The sequence below is a fragment of the Xiphophorus couchianus genome, chromosome 3 (assembly GCF_001444195.1).
Source record: "Xiphophorus couchianus chromosome 3, X_couchianus-1.0, whole genome shotgun sequence".
NCBI classification, from domain to species: domain Eukaryota; kingdom Metazoa; phylum Chordata; class Actinopteri; order Cyprinodontiformes; family Poeciliidae; genus Xiphophorus; species Xiphophorus couchianus.
The window spans coordinates 14,953,893-14,977,661 of record NC_040230.1 but is presented as its reverse complement, the minus strand read 5'-3'; the positions used below and the strand labels follow the sequence as shown (position 1 = coordinate 14,977,661).

At 37.4% G+C, this 23,769-nt stretch overlaps 3 protein-coding genes across 4 annotated transcripts; 2 read left to right on the top strand and 1 right to left on the bottom strand.

The window, feature by feature from the left end:
* Positions 1-3,363: 3,363 nt before the first annotated feature.
* Positions 3,364-15,313, bottom strand: trim46a (tripartite motif containing 46a). The gene is made up of 12 exons (XM_028013596.1): positions 15,075-15,313; positions 12,664-12,922; positions 12,122-12,272; positions 10,518-10,716; positions 10,284-10,430; positions 10,097-10,192; positions 9,070-9,323; positions 8,848-8,969; positions 8,411-8,731; positions 7,452-7,681; positions 7,282-7,349; positions 3,364-5,989 (listed from the first exon to the last, which is right to left on the bottom strand). The coding sequence occupies exons 1-12, from the start codon at positions 15,132-15,134 to the stop codon at positions 5,545-5,547; spliced, it is 2,352 nt and encodes a 783-aa protein (XP_027869397.1). The 5' UTR covers positions 15,135-15,313; the 3' UTR covers positions 3,364-5,544.
* A 1,022-nt stretch (positions 15,314-16,335) lies between these two features.
* On the top strand, positions 16,336-19,155 carry tmem107l (transmembrane protein 107 like). 2 transcript variants are annotated; one of them, XM_028012298.1, is made up of 5 exons: positions 16,336-16,772; positions 17,872-17,939; positions 18,013-18,113; positions 18,625-18,721; positions 18,846-19,155. In XM_028012298.1, exons 1-5 carry the CDS (start codon positions 16,686-16,688, stop codon positions 18,913-18,915), a joined length of 423 nt encoding a protein of 140 aa, XP_027868099.1. In that variant the 5' UTR covers positions 16,336-16,685; the 3' UTR covers positions 18,916-19,155. The 2 variants fall into 2 exon arrangements, with proteins under 2 accessions (XP_027868099.1, XP_027868098.1); XM_028012297.1 differs by lacking the exon at positions 18,625-18,721 and adding an exon at positions 18,468-18,564.
* Positions 19,156-19,780: 625 nt separating this feature from the next.
* Positions 19,781-22,937, top strand: krtcap2 (keratinocyte associated protein 2). The gene is made up of 5 exons (XM_028012299.1): positions 19,781-19,935; positions 21,756-21,910; positions 22,056-22,119; positions 22,331-22,397; positions 22,487-22,937. Exons 1-5 carry the CDS (start codon positions 19,932-19,934, stop codon positions 22,605-22,607), a joined length of 411 nt encoding a protein of 136 aa, XP_027868100.1. The 5' UTR covers positions 19,781-19,931; the 3' UTR covers positions 22,608-22,937.
* The last annotated feature ends 832 nt before the right edge of the window (positions 22,938-23,769 follow it).

Sequence of the window (23,769 nt, the reverse complement as noted above, 5' to 3'; positions counted from 1 at the left end):
GGTTTATTAAAATAAGAAAAATAAGATAAATAAAATAAATAAAATCAGTGTCTCTACATTTAACTGAACAATTTATGAACCAGAGTTTTCGTTTAATTGTCTAGGGGCTTTTAATAACTTTTACATTTAGTAATCTATTACTTTTTTATTTCCTGTGGGGCCTATGCAATGTGACACAGAGGTCCAATTCCTTCACCCACTATAACATATGAAAGGGAAAAGAATATATATCAATCCACAATGAATATGAGCACTAATCTTCACAAATCAGCAAATGACTACCAGGAAATAATTATTGAATAAAAAATAATATCTATATCTACAAATAAAGCAGTAATTAAGCGAGAGTTCAAGAACGATTCTGTGACAAGGAAAACTGGTAGAGGGCAAACATTTAACTGTTAAACACAGTGGATGATTTATGATGCTGTGGGCCTTTTCCAAAGACCCTGCAAATCTTGTTAGACCAGTAATATAGAGTTTTTGAAATCTAGGACAGAAAAAGAGAAAATAGATCATCATGGATCTTTCACAATTATACAGACACAGAAATAGTTCAGCAAACACAGAATCAGCCTTCCTTAGGTCATCCCAGTTTCCAAACAGTAATCTAACGTTTGAACCTTGTGAAATGCTATAGGGGGAAACTAAGTGTTGCTGGATTAGAAAAAGAGGGTTGTACAAAAACCGAGGTACCAATAGGTGTGTCTTATGTTATTTTGTTAAAAACATTTATTTTCTATTGAGGATTTTTCTTCCATTTCATAAATGTGCTCAAGTAAAAAGTTCAGTTTTTCTAGAGTTACACTAATAAGTGTAGCTCACACTGTCAACACAGCAAAGATGTTGAGTTTTCATCTTTTGCGATAATATTTATTTGGGGAGGCTACTCAAAAATCAACATAAAGTAGAAGTTTTTATATTGTCCTAACCTGAAGTAATTAAAAACACATACTATATCAACATAAGTTCAAAAGTTGTTTTAAGCCGTACTTTAGACTTGTCAACACAGATTTGTAACCAGACCAGGTGAGCCTGGATGGACCTGTTGCGTTTTTCTCCTAAAGGGTGAATTCAATGTTGTCCACAAATCAGAAACAATGCTTCCCCCTACTGGCCTTACTTATTTCCACGCTGCATGCTCTTGAATTTCATTCTTTGGTCTGTGTTTGTAAAACCTTTCGTGACTGTGAATAATTTTGGTGTTGTCTAATGTGATCATGCCTTTGTAGAACATGCCTTTCTGTTACTTTGTCTGGGTAAAGACAGTCTGTTTGAACAATTGTCCTCACTACAAGTTCTACTGGCTCTCCTCACCTCATTCAATGCTGCAATGCAGAACCACAGAGCCGTCTTACCAAATCTCTCTCTTCTGCTGGAGGTTTCAGGTGTCTTGATGAGTTTCCTGCTACTGTGCAAAACAAGCAGATTAAATTTGAACCCAGTGGCCCTTTTATCTGTTCCAACAGCTTCTGGTTTACTCGTGTGATCAAGGGGAGGCTTGTCCTTACACGCAGCCTGGAAAGGCTTTCTCTTGGATACAACTTTTATTTTCTATGACATATAAACAAAAGTTTGTTTTACTAAACCCGTTTTGTTTACAGTCAATCGCCATGGGATGATTTTATACAGAAGGGAACAGTTCACCCTTCAGCTAGATTGAGCAAAACATGTTGTGACTTCTGGGTTTTTGGGTAGGTATAATGCAGGTGTTGAAAACCGCAAGTTAATTAATTAGGAAAATTAATTAAAGGAAGGGCAAGCTGGGCTCTGTTTTATATTGTTCACCTGAATACCAAAAAAGGTCAAAGCTGCAGTATGACCCTTTTTAAGTATGAGGGGTTTTTATGGATGTCTGGTCAATGAGAGTTTAAAGTAAACCGAAGTCATTACCTTTTGTAGAGGTCAAGTAAAGACTTGAACCATGTGGAGAAAGGAAGACCTGAGAGGATATGAGGACTTGTTGGTGCAGGAATATTCCAACAGATATGGGAGAGAAACGTTGTTAATAGGATTAAAAGCGAGTAGCATGTTTTTTGGGTGGATGCAGTGTGTAATGGGAAACCAGTTAAGTTCTTGAAAGATAGAAGTAATGTGGTAAACAGATATGGCCAGCAGGAGAGTTATGTTATGTAGGTGACATTAAGCAGACTGGGTTACTTGATTTATCTGAACTGTGTGCTAGTCAGTAGGATTCCCAGACTTCTGAAATGACAGGAGGAGGAAACACTGGAAATGTCAATATTAATAAAGAATCTTTTGGCTTTGGAAAGAGTTTACTTTGAACCTAGAAGGAGAACCTCACTTTTATCCTGGTTTTAAATGGGGAAGCTTAGAAGGACTCAACACTTAATCCTAATCAAACATTGAGGAGGAGTGCGTGGGAGAGAAGGAGGATGGTAAGGTAGAGTTGAATGTCATTTGTGTAGCAGTGAAAAATTATATTTAATTCGCAGAACATGTGGAAGGAGACTCAGATAAAACCAAATATTTACATTAATTTGGATTGAAATTTTCCTTTTTTGAGTAAATTGGGATAAGCTAAAAATATTTTTATTCTTTATTCATATCCAGAATAAGGGATATTGGGAATGTACACTGAGACCACTATACGTTCAAACACTTTGATTTCTCAACTTTTTATAGGTTATTTCAAAACTTGTAATCAAACTGGAGGCACACCTGTGGATGACTTTTAAGGCAGAAGCTCAAACATTGTGATTTTCCCACTAGTAGGTACATCAATTGCATCAAAAGGAATAGATACAAGTTTTCAGCAAACAAAGGAATTTAGTTGAAGTAAGTTTCGACTCAAATCACAAACTTTAAACAGTAATTCTACCAAATGGTATGAAAAGATGTAAACCTCATGTAAGTCGAAAAAAAATCTCTAGTTATTAAAATTATTACAGCATTGTGTACAAAAAAGGGTAATCATAACTGACTGAAACCAGGTAGAGTTTAATCTGTTTAAATGTGAAACAATGAGAAAAGGCAATGTGTCTTTATAGAAAACATAAACACATTCTTGCAGATCACATATTAGTTTTCTTTTTAAACTATGATTATGAATATTTGTGATGCTACTCAAGGGAGGCATGTGACTGAATATGTAAACCAAATTTCTATTTCTATGAACAATAAAGTTTTTATCTTATCTATATAAAATGTTTGATAAGCAAGAGGGCACTGAGGACAGAAACTAAATGAACACAGAGATTTTTTGATGAAATATATTATGGATATTTCTCAGAAAAGGATTTATGACTTACATCTGTGCACACATCTTAGCACAGGGGCAAGGAAGATAAGTAATTTATTGATGGCTATGGCTTCACTCATCTTGAAAATATTGACATTGTGTTGCAGTTTTCAGTCTTTTATTGTTTTTCTCATAACAACATGGAAGCAATCTGCCAGCAAGGCAATTTTAAAATTCTGAATGCTACAATCTAAAGCCATTCGAGTGCTGTGCTGGCATACAACAATAGGTAATCCATTCAAAACAGAAGAACACGTGTGGACAGATTCATGAGGATCCAAGAGAAACATGGGAGACAGAAATATACACCAAAGAAAGAGACAAAATACAACAAATTGAAACTCCAGTCTCAAACTCCAGTTCTCGACTGACGGAGACCTGCAAATTTTAGATGTCTCTCTATTTCAGCACACATGCCTAATATTAGCAGTGAGTAGCACATAAGAAAAGGGACAAATCTAAAAGTTGCAGGGCTCTGGCCTTTAAGGATAGCAGTTTGAGAGCCCTGATGTAGACTGACAAGATGTTAAAGGACCACACTGACACAGAGCCATAGAGTTATTACAAGACTTACAAAATATTGTAATGAGACAAAATTTCCAAAATAAAATAGTTAATTGAGACAAAAATATCAGCAATGTAAATCTAAAAGAAAAAGTATGTGTAAAGAAAGACACCTAAAATTAATTTTAAAAATGCCTAAAACAAAGAGAGCTAAAATTGCACCACAAAGCAACCACACCAGATATAAAACCTTCAAAACCAAACAACACACTATTCAAAGTGAGAGATGTGCAATACATCTGTACGATAAACACATAATCCGCTCCAATCTGTATACATAATTTTATTGGAATAGTATCTCTTTCAGCGGAAGGAGACGGGGTTCATGAAGACTATCAAAGTTAAAGCCAGAGCTCACATGCATCCATCTTACACCCATATTGATCATTAAAATACAGTCTGAGCCAGTCAGTTTGAAAAGAGAATTAAAATATTGCAGGAAAAAAAAAAACTTGCTCATTGACCAAACATACCATTAGATTATTTTTGTAATCAAATAAGTAATTTAATACAGAGAAAACAAATACATTTTAATTAATGGAAGTAAAAAAAAACTGAAGTCTTTAGCTGGTTAAGCCCCTTGATATTATACTTTAAATATGTAATCATTATTATGTATGTGCAAATGACTCATAGTTCCAAGCTGAACAATCAGCAAGTTTGTGAAAAATCAAAAATCCAAAGTATTTTCATATGTTTAAAAGTCAAGCAGTATAAAGAGAACATCACTCATTTAGAGCATCCTTCACTTTGATTTCTGTGGAAATCTGGAAACACAAAGGCAGCCGTGAGCATTATTATGCGGCTTCACAAGTTCTTTTGAAATGCAAAAACAAAGAGAAAAAAGGTGCTTTTTCAGATACTGACACATGTGCTTCTGGCAGAGGCAACTCCTAATATTCACATTTATCTAATCCTGGTGAATTCACATTAACCGTTTCTTAAGCTGGGTAAAAAACGAAGGTAGAAAATTAGACATACAGCATATCAGGTATCTTCACAAGGTGACAGTCAAATATCTGCATAAGGAAGCTAAGTTACACTTATATGCAACTTTTGCTGTCCCTTGAGTCTGGGACGAAATAACAGAGAGCAAGCTGTATTTTTCTGTGTGAGAGTTTTAAAGTATGATAAAGGGGTCTGACTCACCCTGTTAACAGATTTCTGCATAGTCTAACACCACTTCAACCACAATGTCCATTAGATATTTTTGTCCGTTTAAGAAACAAGAAGCAAAAGAGATAAATTGTGTTTTTTAAGTGTAAAGGTAAGAGAACATCAGATATTTATTGTCTACTTCACAAATTGCACTGAAATACCATTTTCCATATATTTGCAGGAATGGAAGTTACAAGGTAAGTTAACACATATCATGAAGGGCATGAATGTCATCAAGTTTGCTGTTTTATTGATTTAGTTAGATAATTTTTTTTGCAGGCTAGAATGAGAAGACAATGATGAAGCTCTATGTATAGAACACTATTATCCATTCTAACACCAGCCCTGCTAAAAAAAAAACAGGGTTGAACAGTTCTTGGAAAATTTCAGTTGCGACTGAAGGTGTCAGTTTTAGAGAAGGGGCTTCTGGCATTCATGCTCATGATGACTGTATGTTAACTCACAGGACATAACCATATTTGACCAGATAGATTAGATTGTTTTTAGCTCTACAAGTTGGACAAACTGAGTTTTAATGACTTGCACCAAGCACTGTTTATTTACTTGAATTTTTTTACTCGTGTTTCAATGGTTACCCTGCGTGGCGGAGGCTCCTCGATGCTCCGGTTGGCTACGAGGTCTTGCAGCTGTAGCGCTCCTCCGCCTATGAAACAAAAAGCTGGACAAACTGGAGAAGAGCAATCCACGTGCCCCTCCCACAGCATACGCAGGGAGTGGGCATCGTAGAAGGCAACCTGGCCTTTGTCACAGTCCAGACAGACTCCAAGTCGTGGAGGTAGGGGAGCAGTGTGGGAGTGAGGCTTGTTGCTATAGTTGCTGCTTTGAGAGTGCAATGCTGCCTGGCTGTGGCTCTCGCTCTGGCTGTGAGAGGGAACGTGTCCTTTGGGGAGTAGGATCTTACCCATGCCCACGGTGAGGAAGCAGAAGGGAGGGGAGTCCTGGCCGTCTTCTGCATCGCTGTCATGGCCACTGTCTGGATCACAACTGGTAGAGGAGAGGACGCCATCAGGATGAGCGAGGGAGAAGTACGAAGAATTGGGAGATTGATCAAACTTAGCTACAATATCACTTTTTTAGTCCTTTTAAAATACAGATCAATGTAGTTATTCTCTTTTTAGAATGCGCATATACACATCCTCCACATAAAAAAGAAAACATGAAAAAACCATCACACATGTGTTACTGTAACTGAGACCTTTGTTTGGTTCTGAGAACTGCTAAAAGTAGATGAGGAAGCAGAGTTATTGGCTGTCTACTCCTCTACAGTTCCTATACATTTTAATGTCAAAGTTTGATACTTTTCCACACTCAGTTACTCACTTTTCCATGGAAGGATGGGTAGACAAAGAACTTCTGTCTATGTCAATGTGCTGCCATCTAGTGGCCAGGAGAACTTAAATAAATAAATGCTTCATTTTAGTATGGAAATGGTCTGTCGGGTTTGGCATCTACAATGCAACAAATCTGACTGAGATTTTATGTGATAGACTAATAGAAAGTAGAGCATATTTGTGAAGCAGAAGAAAATCAATTGTTTTGATTTGTAAAACAATTGTTTTTTTTTTTTCAATATCTGTGAATGAAGTTTAATTTATTCTTAACCAATTACAATCAGAGATGATCAGCTTACAAAAAAAGAGTCCAAATGTGTCTAGATACAATTCACATGTTCTATGAAGACCTCAGAGAGTTGTAAGAGAACAATAATGAACAAACATCATTATGAAGACTAAGGAACACAGCAGACAGGATCTTGGTCAGGATGGAAAAAATGGATGGAGCTAAAGCACAATGATGACATTATTGTAAAATATTAAGCCAGATGTTGTTATCAGTTACTCAGTACTTGAGTAGCAATTTTACCAAATACGTTTTTACTCTTCCTTAAGAAATTTCGTGCTACTAAGTCTTTGTGCAGCTACTTTTTAGTTTTACTTGCATAAAAATATACTAAAGTCGTGTTTTTCTTATTTGAGTACAACTTCTGGGTAACCTCTTGATCTGACTGACCTTAAGCACAGGAGAATGGGCAAAGCTGGTAATTGCGTAGCCCAAAAAATGGCTCCATAATCTTTTTGACTCTCTGAGGCTAAGTACAAATACACACCATATTTTTCAGATTTCAATATGAAAGAAGTGTATTAAAACTGTAAGATTTCCTTCAACTTTAAAATTATGCATTTAATTTGACAGATTTCAATCTGATTATCATGCATGAGTTAAGTGATTGCATTTTACAGACAGCGATGTGGATATGGTAAAAATGAAACATTTACCGTGGGCTCGCCATGTCCTGAGGGAGATGGAACCACTCTTGTAGTTTAGTCTCCTGTCCAACGCCTACCTGAAAATGAGAGAAGAAAGATATCACAAAGAGGTCTGACAAAATATGATAAATTTACACATTTAACCTGACATGAAATCACACTCGAGACATCTTTTTCACCTTCACCAAGTAGGACCCAGGCTCTACAGAGCACGCCCAGTAGTGTCTGCCATGAGTGACGGCCAAGTCGGCCACAAGGAGGTCAGAGGTTAAGTGACAAGAGGTGAGAGTGCGGTCGGCGGCTTGGAGAAGGGAGAGGCCAGGCACACTCCGGGCATAGGTCTGGCCTTTACCTAGCGCCAAACGGTCAGCATGTAAACCCCAACGAGAGTCCAAGGAAAAACTCAAAACTGGACGGACAGGAAAAAAGGGAAGCTAAACAAGTCAGACTTCAGACAAACTATGAGAAGTATTAATTACAAGTAACTGGAAAAAAAAAAGATCAGCAGAAAAGCACATATTTGATTTGGAAAATGAGAAAAACTGCTAGAAAACAACAGGAATAAAGCCAACACTGACTCTGTGTATAATGTTTCAAAATATAAAATGAAGGAGTAAATGTTTAACGAAGTGATGAATATATCAAAAGAAAAAATCTCTTCAGCACAAACAGATATTTGAAAGTGGATCAAGACAGACCTGCAGCATGAGAGACAGAAGCAGAGATGTTATGGCGGGGATGACACTGGAATGCAGAGCAAATAAAGGAGTCTGTGCAGAAACTAAAAAAGTAGGAATGGAAGAAATCAAGGGATGAGAGAAAAGAAAATATCAAGGGTTAGTCAGGTAAGTGAAGCATGGCAACAGTCTAAAACATTTTTGTGGGAATCAAAATACATCAGCCTCTAATCCACACGGTTGTTGCACAAAGTTTAATATAATGTCAACATTTTTCTAAACTAAGATTTCAGTTTTTACTCATTTTTAAGTAAAAATAAATGAATGAATGACAGATGCAACTGCACTTATCAGGATTTAAGTTTGGAACCTGCAAAAATCAGAAACAAAGAAAACCAACAAGCATCTTAGCAGACGTTCTTATTGGTAAACATATACCAGATCCTGTGTACACATCTAACCTGGTGCAGGCGGCGTGTGAAGGTAAACCTCTTCACTGTAGTCTCCAAACCCAGCCTTGTTGCAGCCCCTCACTCTGAGAACGTACACGCTGTCCATCTGGACCCGGTCTACCACGGCGCTGGTCCCCTTCACTTCATTCAGACGCAGCCATGGTGTCGAAGAGTTTGGGGAGCTGATGCCGCCCCACGTGGCACCTGCTCGTCGCTGGTATTCAACAGAAAAGTGCCACGCCGGAGCCGAGTCCTGAGGCAAGCGCCAGCATAAAAACAGCTGGTCATAAGCTAACGTTTTCTGAGTGTCGATGACTGGAGCCTGAGGGGCTGTTGAGGAGAGAAAAGAGACTGAGATCATGTTGCTCTTTTTCACCTTTTTAATATAATTTTAGGGGCAGATGATTCTTTTTTTTTTTTTTTTAACAAAATAGATGAGAGCCCACCTTGGATGAATTGCAAGCTGTTGATGAGCTTGACCTCTTTGGATGCATCAAGGTGAAAGTGTCTAAAGGAGGTGTCAGCAGCAAGAGAGAAACACTGCAGGTTTTCTATGGCTTTAATCAGCCTTAAGAGACAAAACAGAAAAGAAACAAAAAGAGAGTGCCACATTAACAAACAAAAAACTTCCACTGAGCTCCTGGTTCACCCAAAAAAATGTGTGCTACCTGCTGTGTGTTACTCTTGCGGCTTGCACAAAGCAGGGAGCGTCTGTCTCTTTGAGCAGCTCGTGGGTGAATGCCATCAGACCTGCCTGCTCCATCAGCCCCTGCTTCTCAAAGACCTGAACGGACAGAGCCTCCTCTCTTCTGCTCCGGGATCCCTCCAACGCGATGGCTAGAGTCCCCTGACGCTCGGCGACAGCTGTTCCAAGCTCTCGGATGCAGTGAGTCAGCTGATGCAGAGCCACAGTGCTGTTAGCCTGCAGAGAAACACAGGAACAGTACCATGAGTGGACAGGATTAACCGAGATCAGAGAAACCTTTCCTCCTCATAGACGGCTTTGTACATAAGCACTCCATCTAAAGGAAAACTGGTTGGCATTGTGCTCACTATTTCTAAACATACAGCAACTTTCATACTTATTGACGTTGTTAATAATTTGTATAACTTCCATTTGCATTTTAGCGGCTTTCTCTTCTGCTATAACATTATTCAATATGGAAGCAGATAGAGAGAGTTCTCGTCGACCAGTCTCTCTGGACTGTTCAGGCTCCTCTGTACTATCTTATGTTCTCTTTAGTTTGGATTCCGATTTTCTGTATGAATTTTGTCTTGAGGAGCCACGGAGGACTGATTTTATTTCTGATTTATGATTTGATTATATATTTTAGATCATTATCATATGAAAAGATCTAATCAGGGCCCATTGTTCAGTTATTTTCTGGCAGAGAGCAACAGATCTCTTTTGTGCATTAAAGTACATGATGGCATGCATTCTAGCATCACTTATTGTCCTGCTTAGTTTGCAAGGTGACAACAATAAACCTTGATCCTTATTAAGTCTTGTTTGTCACAGTTCCAGTTAGAATAAAGATCTATACTGAAAGGGCAGAAAATTAAGATAACCTAAAGCAAATTTAAAGTAGAGACAGTTTTGGGAGGTATAAACAATGGCTTAATGTTGAGTAGTTGTTGGTTTTAACAAATTAAGAACATTTCTGAAGGAATTTAGCTGGTGAGCTAAAGTGAGACCTCCATCTGCTTGATGGCAGCCTCCAGCTGAGTGATCTGACTCTGAATCGTCTCCTGATTGGCCAGGATGAAGTTGACTTCCTTGCTAATCTTGTCCTGTAAAACCAAAATAAAACTTATGATAGTGGCAAGGTCTTAACACACACACAAAAAAACTTAAACAAGGGCAAAGACTAAATACACTCACCTTGAGGGCCTGATAAGCTTGTGCTATGGGTAAAACTTTGTGTCCATGATGGACCCGACGGAGTTTACACAGCTGGCACAGCAACCGCTGACAGTTACGGCAGTACCACTGCAGCCTCTCCTGCTCGTGCTCTGTGCATGTTAAAACCTAGAATCCAAAAATGGGTTCAAAAGCACATCAGACATGAGAAATGCAGCCACTGCAAACTGGACTGAAAAAAAACAAGAGACGAACCTTTGGTCTGAAGTTGTTGGTGGGTAGAATGTGTTCGTGCTGAGCTCTAGGAGTTCCCCAGGGATGGTAGAGTTTGAAACATTCATTGCAGAAGTTTGACTTGCAGTCAGCACAGCCTTTAGTGGCCTCCAGAGACTGGGGAGGCTTACAGAAGCCACACATAATCGCTATGCTGCCCAGACTTATTGTGTGTCTGTACCTAAACACAAACGATGAGGTCATGACAAAATCCAGGAAAAAAATCAGCAGAACTGGAGAAAGACTGGGCTCATGTGAGAGTGTCCTGCTTTCTTTTTCGTTTGGCAAACCACTATTTTAACTAGCTGACCTGGATACATCGACAGCACTCGCCATGTTAATGCAGTAAAACATGCAGCATCAGTTTGTGGCTTGATGAAGGGTGAGCAGCTGCAGTCTCCAACGGCTGCCCGCAAATCAGCTGACCTCCATAACCTTCTCTGGGTGTTTAAAAAACATTTTACTTCACAGTTATGCCTAAAAGTTTACAAACAATAGCAGAACTGACAGTTTTATGGTCTGTTGTCCCACAGAGCACTGCAGTTTTTAAGCTTTCACTGCAAAGTGCTCTTTGGCTTAGCCTTTGATCAGGACTAAAGGAGTAATTCATTATTTAAACTCCTTCCAGCAAATGATTTCCCGTCTCATTTCTACAGCAGTGTTGCTTTAGTTGGTTGCTCATTGACCTACCTTGTTGCTAATGAATGTTGTTTAAGGTTAAAACAACAACCTTTAGTGCTTTTCAAAAATACACATATTTTTTTTCACATTGCAACCACAAACTTCTGCATACTTTTTCATAGAAATCCTGGAGAATATTAGTGATCAAACACAATTATGAAGACCAAGGAACAGAGCACAAAGTCAAAGACAAAGTCTTAAAGCAAAGTTAGATTAGAAAACAACATTCCAGGCTTTGGACATCTGATGGTTCACTGTTCTTTACCTGAAAATAGACTCACTGCATCTACCAGGACATGTAAAACATGGAGGTGACACTGCAAAAGTGAGATTTTAACTCATGCATGTTTTAAAAAAAAACATTGCAAATATGCATCACCAACTGTGTCACGTGGTAGTGCCAGCATGATTCTCAACAGACAGGTAAGCTTGTCAGAGGGATAGAAAAAAAATGTAATCACGGGGAAAGGGTGATTCCAAAAGGTAAGCCATCAAAGAATGTCCAGAATTACAATTGATTATTTCATGCAATAATATTTGTGTGTTAGAATCACACAAATATCAGTCAAAATCTAAAACTAATTGAGAGCAAGTTCCAAAGCTTAAAGCCTGATGTTCACAGAGGTTCTCCATCCAATCTGACTTAGTAATTTTGATAGGAAGAAAATACACACATTTTCAGACTCTAGCTCTACTGTAATCACAGAAAATGATGCTCCCACTGATATCTATTTAAAAACTGCAAATGATTTCCCTTTCACATTTATCCATTGTCTTACTATCACCAAATCGAACCCCAAAGATACATTGAAATGTGCAGCTCCTATGTGATAAGATGTGATGAGGTAAAAGAGGGATAAATTATTTTGCAAGGTTCTGTTTTTGAAGCAGTTGTGTATGCAAACCTCTCAACGATGCGCTCCAGAGTGAGATTACGGAAGCAGTCAGTGAGTCCTCTGTCCCCGAGCTCCACGTCCTGCTGACAGGAAGGACAGGGGAACAGCATGGGGGGAGGGGCTGCTTCCCTCCGCCTTCTCCCTGGGTATGTCCCACATACTGGGAGAGGGAAAACAGGTGTACAGGAGATGAAAGAAAAAGACAGACATCCAGAGAGGAAACGTGAAAGGGAGACGGTTTATGAGGAGGACAAGCTTGCAGAATTATAGGACTAGATCATTTTCACAGTGGAAATCCTTTATTGCAGTCTCTGTGTTTTTTTCTCTAAAATGAATGAATAAACCATGAGTTGAATAAATAAAGCTGTATAATGTTCAGTGGAACAACAACCAAAACATCATAATGCATCATCATCTCTGCATTTTTACATAACATTTCACTCTCTCCTCACTCACATGCTGATAAAGCTTGGTTACATGAGTCAAGCTTCCTTCTAAACTCTTTAAGATCCTCTACACAAACACAGACATTAAGAAATGGTCTCCTGTACCTGTTCTGAAGACCCGCTCCAGGTGGTCAGGGGTCCTGGGTACGGGTCGGCGTGCTTGCCGTGGAGAGCGAGCGTTGGGCGTGGAGGCTGGTGAGATGGGCTCCGCAGGGAGATCCGGGGGAGGATAACCTCTCTGCACCAGCATCTCCGCCGCACACAGCAGACACACGCTGTGCTGGCACGGGAGCAGAATGGGCTGCTTCACCATTTCATCGCACACTGGGCAATGCAACTCCTGCTCCATACTCTTCATGTTGGACTGGAAAGGGAAGGGAAGGAAAGAAAATAGCATGGGAAAGGTTCACTGAGAAAAGGTTGTGGTTTAAAAACGGCTGAGTCAAGCCACAAATAAACTGTGAACACCATGTAGAGGATGCAAACACATGCAATAGGAAAGGAGATTGTAGGTGATCTAGAACCCCAGACGCCCCACAATTCCAGACCTCTCTAGGTATATACGCATGTATTCCTTAACTAGGAATTTATGGCAGATATTTCAAGAGAGGGAGGGACACACAGATGGAAGGACAGAAACAAAAAACATGTGTAAAAAAACAGAACTAGGAAAAAAGGCAGGGCATAAAGAAAGAAAAAAATGGAGAGAAAGAAGAACAAAAAGGAAGCAGAGTAAGATGTGAGAAAGGACGAATAGAATAAAGGAAAATGAAGACACAAAGAAATAAAGAATGACGGACACAGCAGAAGAGAAGGAAAGGAAGGGAAGAATGAATGACGAAGAAGAAAGGAGCAAAGAATGAATGACACAAGGGAGGAATGCATGATAGAAAGACACAATGAAGAAAGAAAGGAATCAAAAAAGAAAAGAGGACAGATAATAACAAAGGAAGGATGACATTTAGACAATGCAATGTGGAATAATTCACTATTTTCTTTCTCCATCCTTATGAAGATCTTAATAACTGTAGCAGTAAATGGTAGACAGATTGAATATAACTGCCCCAATATTCTTGCTCCTTTATGGGGAAAGTAGACGGTGCTTTATTTTATGCATTGTTTGGAGTAAACAAAGCATAAAAAAAGCAAATAAATGTATTTTGTGAGTCTAAGGTTCTTGGATATCCTTGAAAAAAAAATAAAGCCATCTAGCAATTCGTCAGGTCACCAATTTTAAAATTTAAAGGGACCAAAGTCTGTCTCGTCAACCTATCTCCATTGCAGCAGATAAACCAAGTGCACTATCATGTGCTAAAGAAGCACGTATGTAAAAACCTTACTACACTTCCAGGCAAATTCTTGCTTTTAGGAGTCGTTACTTATGCCCACAAATGAGCTTTGTTGCTTCGGTTCTATCCACGTCAGAGGATTTTGGTCTGAAATGACAGACGTTGGTCCCAGTTCAGAGTTTTGCTGTGTTAAATTGCTGTGATCAGCAGGAATGTGATATAATTGTCTGCCTTTTCTGGGACAACATTAAGCACCTAATATCTATAAAACACAATTGTTTGTTTATTCAAATCATGCTATCTGAAAGGTGGCCGTTTGATGGAGAAGCAAGTGTCAAGACGTTGAATATTTCCGTAGACAGTAAGCAGGAGAAATAAATGTATAGACACTAAATTATGACTATTAGTTTTCAAATTATGAGGATTTTTTTCTACGTGACTACATATAGTCAGCTCCTGAATTCTAAAATTTCAAATTGGCTTCAAATTTTCAACTTTCTCAGTCAAATTAAACTCATTCTATGCAAATTGGCAGTCTTGAAATGTTTGTCAGAAGTCCAGCTTGCTATGGATGTTCCCTTCTGGCCTGAGTTCATGAATTTTACTTCACGTTTTCCTAGGGCTGGCTCTGGAGCAAAATATATATTTTTTGAGAATTTATGGGAATGATACCATGTAAACTAATCTTCCAGCCGCAAATTGGGTTAAATTTTCTGTTAATTGTTTGGTCAACGAATGTACAGATTGCTTACCAATAGTAGGCATGGTTAATTTCGGTTCTCTGGCACTGTTGTATCCTTTTTTCCCCTGCTACTGCAGCTACAAAGCGCAGCTTCCCGTTTCTATGACAACGTGCATCATCTCTTCCTTCTCGCTGTGTGCGGCCCAGAGCCTTTTATGCTACTTGCCAACATATTCAGCAAATTCTAGCCATCAAACACCAACCCAACCGGCAGCTGGGTTTGGATTTTTCTAAACGTTCTGCCAGTGTTACCATGTTCCTGACAAAATACCAGCGATTTTACGTTTGGTTTGATACAAAAGCAATGAAACATGTCAAAAAGAGAAATGCCCCACATTCCGTCAATGCAGTAGCCTTTCGGTCCTTTCAATTGTTCGAGAGGTAAACTAAAAGTACAGGCTTGAAAGGGTATTAAAGCCCTATGTAATATGTAATTAAACTGCACATGTAGCTACTATTGCTAATTAAATTAGCGTCACACTCACACTGATGCGAACTAGCGCGTCCATGATTGAGGTAAAGGTTTCTAACTCCGCTTCTGCCATCCTGCTTCGAAATAAAGCGTCTCTGCGGTAAAATCAACCCGTTTTCCAGGAGAAAACACCGACAGGTTGTCCTGGCTACTCCGCCGGTAATGCACAGTCCAGGCCTTTAACGGAGCGTCAATGTTGTGCTGTACACGCCGAGTCCCTCGGTATGTCTGTGAGGAGGGACTGGCCTGACTAATGGGGGGAAAAAAGAAAAAGGATGGGGGGCTGGAAGCATAAAAGGGCTCTGGCTTCAACTATCATATAACATAACAGAGGTGGAGGCACAAATTCAACAAAAGAAATAAGTCGGTATAGGTAATACAGAGAAATCTGAATAATAAAATTAGAAATATATTTTTTATTTAAAAATATGCACGACGATACTAATGATTGTTCTTTTTCAATAATCAATATCGTTAAAGTTTAAATTGCAGTTTCAAATAATCTGTGTCAAACTGCAACAGAATCATACAATTCAATAAAGAACATTAAAATATTCCTTTTATTTTGTTGTTCAAAATATCAAATGACTTTTTTCTCCAACACTGAAAATAAAGAGTAAATGTTTCCAAAGATACAGAATTTGTTGTTCGTGACGACAGGAAGAAAAACAACTAAAGACTTGCTGGTAAATTAATTTTTCAAACAGCTGAAATATTTGGTTCCTTTCAGGTAGCTTTGGCAATTAAAGAGCAAATGTTTTCAAATTCTCAAGGATAGTTGTCTGTGATGTTATGATTGAGCGACCTAAATCTCAAAATGATTGGTTAATCCCTGTCCAATTGTATCCAAAAAGCTTTTTTTTTTCCAATTTGAAAAGAGAGGAACTATGCTATCTTAAATATCACTGAGAAATATTTTAAGGTATTTAACATAATTGCTCGAACATATTATTTTCGGCCCAAACTGACATTCACTATCAAAAATTAGTCATTAAAATATATATTTTTTCCAGTTATGTGACATATCTTACATTGGAACTGGATTTGCCAGAAGCCATGTGTAAAAAGAACCCCACACAAGACCAAGTTTATTTATTTTAGAGTTTTGTTGTTGTTGATGTTTTGAACAGCAGGTGTCGATTAAACTGAAAGTTACAGCTTTGACATGATTATGTGAGTCATCTGACCGAGAAATCGATCAGAGTCTAGGGAGGTTAGGGGACAGAATTTCGCAGAACACCGGAACGTTTAAATATGTGTTTTAAGTCCGGTCAGTAATGCCGAGCGTACACATGAAGTGGTTGTTGTAGCAACAGTTGTTAGCGTCAGCGTAGCAAACACGCGAAAAAATTAAGTTAGCTTCTTTCGTAAACGAAGGATATTGTAACCAGAAATTCATATCTCCGAGATGTAAACCAAATATAGCTATTGTTTGTGGAACCACAAGAGTTTAAACTAATAATTTACGTACTTATTAATTGTTAGCTACAAATTTTAGCACTGTGCTAATGTAGCTTTACGGTATTCCAGTGTTTAGTAACTTGAGCTTTGGCTTTCGGGCGCTAGTACGTATTTATTGCTTCGCTGTTGTTCGTCTTTAGAAATTGAAGCCAACAGTGCTAGTATGTCGGCTGCCAGCAGTCTTGTCCCTGCCCGGTTTCTCACCCTCATAGCTCACCTTGTCATCGTTATCACCATCTTTTGGTCAAGGGTTAGTAAGAAACCTTTTTGTTATTGTTGTTTTTATTTACGATCTATTATGTGTATTTTACCAGTAAAACAAAACATAACTGCTAAGTATGTTATTAAAATATAAAATACTACTATCTAGTATTAATTAATTTCCCTTTGGCATTGACAAGGTATTTTTGTAACTAAAAATCTGTGTATTCTGTTATGTTGTTGGCTTGATTGGTTTACATATAGCGCATGTTCGATTTCATTACAAAACAAGTTCATAGACCCACATTCTCCTTTAAAGGTTTTCAGCGAATGAGCAAAACACTTTTTTGCTTAATAAATATAATGAGAAGTGGAAGACGTTTGTCCCGCCATCGATTAATGGCCATCCATAATATCACACCCACTCTTCTAATAATGTGTTTCCCCCTCTTTTGCCAGCAAAAGGGCCCTGACCTTTTGCTAACAGTAGACATATCATATGTCTACTGTGATATGTGGCAGCAGATTCTTAAAATTCTTTAACATGTGAGCTGATGCCTCTGTGGATTAAGTTATCCAGTACTTCCCAGTGATGCTCAATTGATTTGAGATATTGGAAATGTACAGTCCAAGTCAACACTCTAACCTTGTCTCAAGCTCCTAAGACCATCCTGAAACAATTTTTTCTATTTTCTTGCGTACAGTAGCTGAATTAACCACATCAAATTGTGTGTATTTCTATTGACCAACATCCTTAATAAAAAAAATTAAATAAATAGTTTTTAAAATTTTATTAAAACAATAAGAAACTTTACGTTACAGTAAAACATCTATCCAATAAAAAAAGAAATGAAAATAATGTAAATTGAAGCAAAAAAAAAAAAACAACAACAAACAAACAAAGCAGAATTAAGCTGTAGAGAATAAAAAAACAATGCAGCTTGTCACAAAATGTCTTTTATGTTGGAATTTAAAACGGTATGAGAGAAATGTTTGAAATACAGAGGCACATTAACTTAATCCCCCCATTGTATTAACTACTTTTTAGAGATGTTTATTTAGCTTTTAGATAAAGCAAGTTTATTACTAAAGCACATTTCAGCAATTTGTCAATTCAGCTTACTTTTATTTTAATGTTTTCCTTGCAGGAAAATAATGTGAAAGCTTGTTTACCTTTGAATTTTACCCAAGAACAGTATGACACTGAGGACAAAAAGTAAGTAAAAGTTAAACAAACAAATTTTACACAATTAAATACACATCTTTCAATATATTCCTCTTTTTTTTAGGTTGTTGGTGGGGCTGGGAGTCACCCTCGGTCTGTTTGCAATAGAGCTGACTGGTTTCTTTTCAGGAGTGTCCATGTTTAACTCCAGCCAAAGTCTTCTATGTATCCTTTACTTTGATAGTTGGCTCCACTTTTATCTTTATTGTAGTCGTAAAACTCATACTCATAAGTAAATATATTTTTTATTAAAGTGTCTTCTGTTAGTTGCTCTATTTTCTCAACAACCCTCAACCTGCCACAGCTTGAGATTATCAGTGACTTTTTAAAATTTTATGTCCAGTAAAACTCATTGGCTTGATGGGTTAATCTAGAACCAGCAGGGATACAATAAAGTAAAGCATCTCATTAGAAATAAAGCACAACAATTACAGCTTTAAAGATTTTTCAGTCATTTTGTGAGCAGGTTAAAATCCATGACTATCATCTTGTTTCCGTTTGACGTTTTGTCTACAATAGCAACAGGAGTCCATGCCAGTGCCTCAGTGGCTCTACTTTTCTTTCTATTTGAGCAGTGGAATTGTGACATCTACTGGTGGATCCTTGCCATTTGCAGGTTAGTGTGTCAGATGTATGTTTGAAGGAGAGTTTTTCCCTGACAAATGTTTCCCCTAAGCACTGGCTGCCCATTGCTGTGCATCTGTGTCCTTGTCCTTCTTTGTGTTTGAGAAGTGGGAATGCTGGACTTATTGGGTGATCTTTGCCTGCTGCAGGTTGGTGTGGCTCTGAGTTGTAGTGAACCAGTGGTTCAGTTTTGAGTCTAATTTTGAATGAATGCAAGCCCTGTGGCTCTGCAATGCTCTTGCCTTACATTGATGTCCCTGTCTTTGTTTGCAGTGTCGTACCGGCCTTCGTGGAGATCCTTCTGTTTGTAGCAGTTGTTGGACTGAAGAAAAAACCCTTATAAAAAGTTGCTTGTGACATTGAAAAAGTAACATTAGCGTGGGAATAGACAAGTTTCAGTGTAAGAACAGTTGCAGTTGGCAGATGATATATAATTGATGTAAAGAATAATGGTCTGATAAAAATGAATTCTACTCATGTTAGAAATCACTGCTTTTAGCAAATTGTAGTAGATTACATTACAGGAGCTGTTTTTGTACATATTTTGTATATTTTGAATAAAATTGGAAACAACTGCTTTCAATATACTGTTTATTTATTATTGTTATTATTATTATTATTATTATTTTACCAACACTTGAGTATTGAGAGGATTTCTCGGAGATGGGGTGCCTAAGTGCAGTCATTGAGATCGACCATCTTGCAGCTTTTAGATGCATCTTGTCTCCAGCGCTACTAAATCAAATGGCTGGATTCCCACATCAGCTCTGCAGAGGTCTAGTAACGGCCCATTGATTTGATAAAGATGTGTTGGAGAAGGAAAGCATCCATGGCCTAAGACTTTAATAAATTAGGCTGCTGTCTGATGCATTGAAATTATGTTTCTTGGAGGGAATACGTAATCTCATAACTTTCAACCTTTTAAAAAAAAATCTGTAACTGGATAATTTAATGTTTAAATATTTTTGTTCTCAAACCCATAGAAAGATGTATTCATGCACCTTTATTTTTTTTATTTAGGACTTTAAATTGTCTTGTATAGAAATAAAGCTAACAAAAAATGACCATGTTTTATAATGCATCAAAAGCAGTGAAAAATCAAGCGTAAGTTTTTCACCGTTGATATACTGCATTATGCTAAAACCCTTTAACGGCCATGGACCCATTGATTAATGTAAGCTTTGTTTAGAGTGATACTTAAAAAGCAGTATGACCAAAATCAGTCCTCCGCCCACAAGTCCGTCCTGTTTTATATTCCGGATTATTTCAGTTTCTATTGCCGGTTAAATTATTTGGCTTTGCGAGAGTAAATCTTCCCACTCCTCTTTCACCTCAAGAATTTATAATTAACTTGTAGCCATGGGTATGTATTTTGATTTGATATTAATTGACACAATAGTTTCTTAGATGTGCAGTGTTTCAGAGGTTTGTAAATAGTGGGTGCTGCAACAGTAAAGTAGCTAGTGCTAATATTTTATGCTAACTAAAATGGCTCATAGAACAACCCGCAGTGTTTATTTTAATTAATCAACGTCTCTGCATAAGAAATAAGGTGTGTGTTTGTGCTGCTTTGTGTATACAGAGTTGTGGTAAAAGGATACAGCTTTGTTCAAATGCTAGTTTGAACAAAGCTGTATCCTTGCTTGAAGCTAGCTGCTACGTCGGAGACGTTTGTGTGCGAACACTGACGTGGCGTAAGAACAAGCAGTGAAATTAAAATTAAACTGCTACCCAGACGATGTAATGAAATGATGTATTTGATTTTTATTGTGACGACTGTTTTTTAAAATGTACTTGGCTATAACGTCTGGACGAAAATATACCAATATTCATTTAACTTTCTAATTAGCAGCTATTTTTCTATTCATAAAATTTACATTTGGTGTTCAGTCATAGTATGATCTAAACACACCATGTTTAGTTCCAGACTGCAGAAGTCGGGAAAAGTTTGGGATTTAATTAGATATGTTGTGTGTCTAAATAAGGATTAAAATTGAAAGCTGAGTATTAATGTTTGTAATTACAGACTTTTACATATCATGTAGTCTAAATCAATCCATCTAGGCACCTTATACCAATTTATGTCTGCTTTTGGAGGATCCTTATTTAAAGTGTGGTCACTATAGACACATACTGTACATTACTAATGAACTTTTGTATTTACACTTAAAAAATAGCTAAAATGAGACATGGAGCTCCGAAAATTTGAGTCTTAAAAATATATATTTTGGTATCAAAATATGTGGGATTCCTATATATTATAAATCAAAGTAGATACAAATACAAGATTTTGCTGGCTTGCCCTGAATTTTCTGTCTTTTTACACTGAATGTAACTCTTTTGTGATCCCTTATATTTCCTTTATAACAAGGTAACAAAAGTAGCAAATGTGTCTTTTTTATTGACTGTTATCAGTTAATGTACCCCTTACTGTTTCTTGTCTTAATATTATAATTGTAGGTTCATTGGATTTTTCTTTCGCTTATTACATTTCCTAGTTTGTGGAAGTCGTTTTAATAAAGTTATAATAATGTAAATCTCATTTTAACCAGTGCTACATTGCTGTTTGTTTTATCTTTTATGTGTTTTGTCAACAACTGAGGGAGGATGAAAACATACATTAAAATAAAGTATCATATACTGTGCTTTAATTGAGACTAATCTATCCTCTATATTTCACGAGAACAGCTCTCCATTTGTAGCTGAATGAAGCATTAATAAATTACCATTGTTTCTTTTCATTGCATAATTTAATTATACGTTACTCCATTTAAGTTTAATAGTGTTTTCACTCTGTAATCATGTTCCCCAATAATGATTATTGGGGGAAATAATAAAATTTTTTTTTTTTGGTCAGTTGCATAGCAAAGGTGTATGTATATTTTTACAACTGACGTAGCCAAATATTTAGTCTTTTTTTTTTTTAAAGAAAAAATATATATCTATGTAACTTTTTTGTTGTTACTTCTCTATACAACCAAAGATCACTGAGAAATTAAATGAAACACAATGAAAGGTGTTGCAGTCAACAGATGTTCTTCATCCTCAGAGATACGACACACAATAATATCAAAACCTAAGTTACCACATTTTGAGTCATCCCCTCCTAAACTTAACACATTTTATGCATGAGGTTTGAATTGGAGTTCTGTTATTTCCTAATCTGTTGTGTTTCTTTTATAGCGGTGAACACAGGCACTTCTCTGGTGCTCTCCAGTCTGCTCTCTGTGCTGGTCTTTGCTGGGATGCAGATGTTCAGTAAACAGCTGGGATCCACAGAGTGGCTCACCATCCTGGGAGGGTTTCTGGGCTCTGTCCTTTTCATCTGCTCTCTCACTGTATCCTTAGGATGAAAGCAAGTTTTAAATGCATCTTTTTGTGAATTTCAGATTTTTACAGTGGTTCTGTAACTTACTTCCTGTTTTTTGGAGCATATGAATGCACAAATTCCTTGGGGCTGTCTCAACTTAACGTCATTTCCAGGCATTCAACAATCTAGAAAACCTGATGTTTGGGAAGGGATTCCAAGCCAAGATTTTCCCAGAGAGTAAGTGATGAAAGAATTAAAGCTTGACTCATAATCAGGACTGGGTTTATGTTTTTTCTTCCTAATGTGACTTGTGGCTTTGCTATGTTTCAACTTCATTTGAATAAGAGTTAAGTTTAAAATGTATTTCTCTGTATTCACAACAAACTATAACAAATGATGTATTTTGATATTTATATCAAAATTCACTTCTCTTTTATTCTGCTTTCAGTTCTGCTGTGCCTGTTTCTTGCACTGTTCGCCTCTGGTTTAGTGCATCGGGTCTGTGTCACCACCTGGTGAGTGGCTTTCTGCTCAATTGTTTTACTTCTTTATATCATGTTTTTACCAGTTACCACCTAATCTTGTGCCCTTTTTCTATTTTTAGCTTGATATTCTCCCTGTTTGCCTTGTATTACATCAACAAGATATCTGCCGCCCTCTACCAAGCAGCCGTTCCTGTTGTAACACCTGCCAAGTCTGCCAGCAAGAGCAAAAGGAAGAACTAATGAATCTGAAAAAAGAAGCCAATTAAAATAGATCTGATGCTGGTGTTTACTTTTGCAGATTTGAATCAGAAAAAATAATTTAAGAAATAATTCTCTGTAGATTCTTTTGGAATTCCCCAGTTTTTCTCACACATATTGAAAGTGCACCTAGGTCAAACGAAAGGCCTGATAGTAAATCTGAAAGCGGCTCTCTACATTCCATTCATCTGCTTTTTCCAGGTGCTGGTGGCTATGAAGAGATTAAGACAACCCGTCAGGTTTTCTGTTCACTTCTCAGCACCTCAAGCTGCTGTTTTGTCATATTTTGTAATTAAACATTGTGAAAAACGATGAGAGTGTTCTTCCATCACTGGGTTTGTGGTATATGGGTGGAGCTGGGTGGGACGTACAGAGGATAGGTAGCAGGAGTCTGGTCTTAATCTGCAGACTTTTCTGCATGAATGACCACTCTGCACATGTTTCCTGCCCTTCCCACTGTCGGAGATCTTCTGTCTTTGAATACTTTCTTGTTCAAACATTTTTTTCAGTTTGGAATGTGTTGGTCTAGTCAGCAGGGTTGATACAGGAATGTGAGGTTTCTCCATAAAAAAAATGAAAAACGCCATCTTTTCACTTGATTAGTTTGAAATATTAACATGAAAACCAGTGAGCGAACCTTAAAATAACAAGTGTTGCATGTGCTTGTATCTCAATTACAGCTACAAAGATTTACTCTTAAAACTAGGTGTATTTCGTTACCTTAGGCGTAACAAATAAGAACCAAGGACTTATTTGTTTAACTGGATTTTATTTTATTGAATCAGAATGAAGGTGAAAAACAAATGCATGTCACACTTCTCAAATTTTAATTTCTAAGAAAATTGCAAAAGCATGACTTCAAATGTCCAGCTGTGTGTTGGTCTATCACATAAAAACCAAATAAGGCACACAGAGGATTATGGTCCAAGAAGTTCAAAGGGGAAAGAATAATTCAATGCAGGTAACAGAGTAAAAGTTGTTTCCCTTCAGGCATGATTAACACATTTCTGTGGCCTGTTCGATTGTTGAAAATGTTCCAGAGGTTTTATAAAGAGAGAAAACCTTCTTTTCTGTATAACATATTAAATTAAAAATATCAGTTACTTTAAAGTTTTCATTCCTGCTGTTGCATTTGGGTGGAAAA

Excerpts from the sequence above, each read along its gene's own strand:
- trim46a (XM_028013596.1), bottom strand. The coding sequence starts at position 15,134 with ATGGCAGAAGCGGAGTTAGAAACCTTTACCTCAATCATGGACGCGCTA. Across the intron at positions 8,732-8,847 it reads CAGCTTGCAATTCATCCAAG|CCCCTCAGGCTCCAGTCATC; the intron begins GTGGGCTCTCAT and ends TCTCCTCAACAG. Across the intron at positions 7,350-7,451 it reads CTGGGTCCTACTTGGTGAAG|GTAGGCGTTGGACAGGAGAC; the intron begins GTGAAAAAGATG and ends TCTCATTTTCAG.
- tmem107l (XM_028012298.1), top strand. The coding sequence starts at position 16,686 with ATGTCGGCTGCCAGCAGTCTTGTCCCTGCCCGGTTTCTCACCCTCATA. Across the intron at positions 17,940-18,012 it reads TATGACACTGAGGACAAAAA|GTTGTTGGTGGGGCTGGGAG; the intron begins GTAAGTAAAAGT and ends TCTTTTTTTTAG. Across the intron at positions 18,114-18,624 it reads CTCCAGCCAAAGTCTTCTAT|CACTGGCTGCCCATTGCTGT; the intron begins GTATCCTTTACT and ends GTTTCCCCTAAG.
- krtcap2 (XM_028012299.1), top strand. Across the intron at positions 21,911-22,055 it reads TTTTCATCTGCTCTCTCACT|GCATTCAACAATCTAGAAAA; the intron begins GTATCCTTAGGA and ends CGTCATTTCCAG. Across the intron at positions 22,120-22,330 it reads AGCCAAGATTTTCCCAGAGA|TTCTGCTGTGCCTGTTTCTT; the intron begins GTAAGTGATGAA and ends TTCTGCTTTCAG.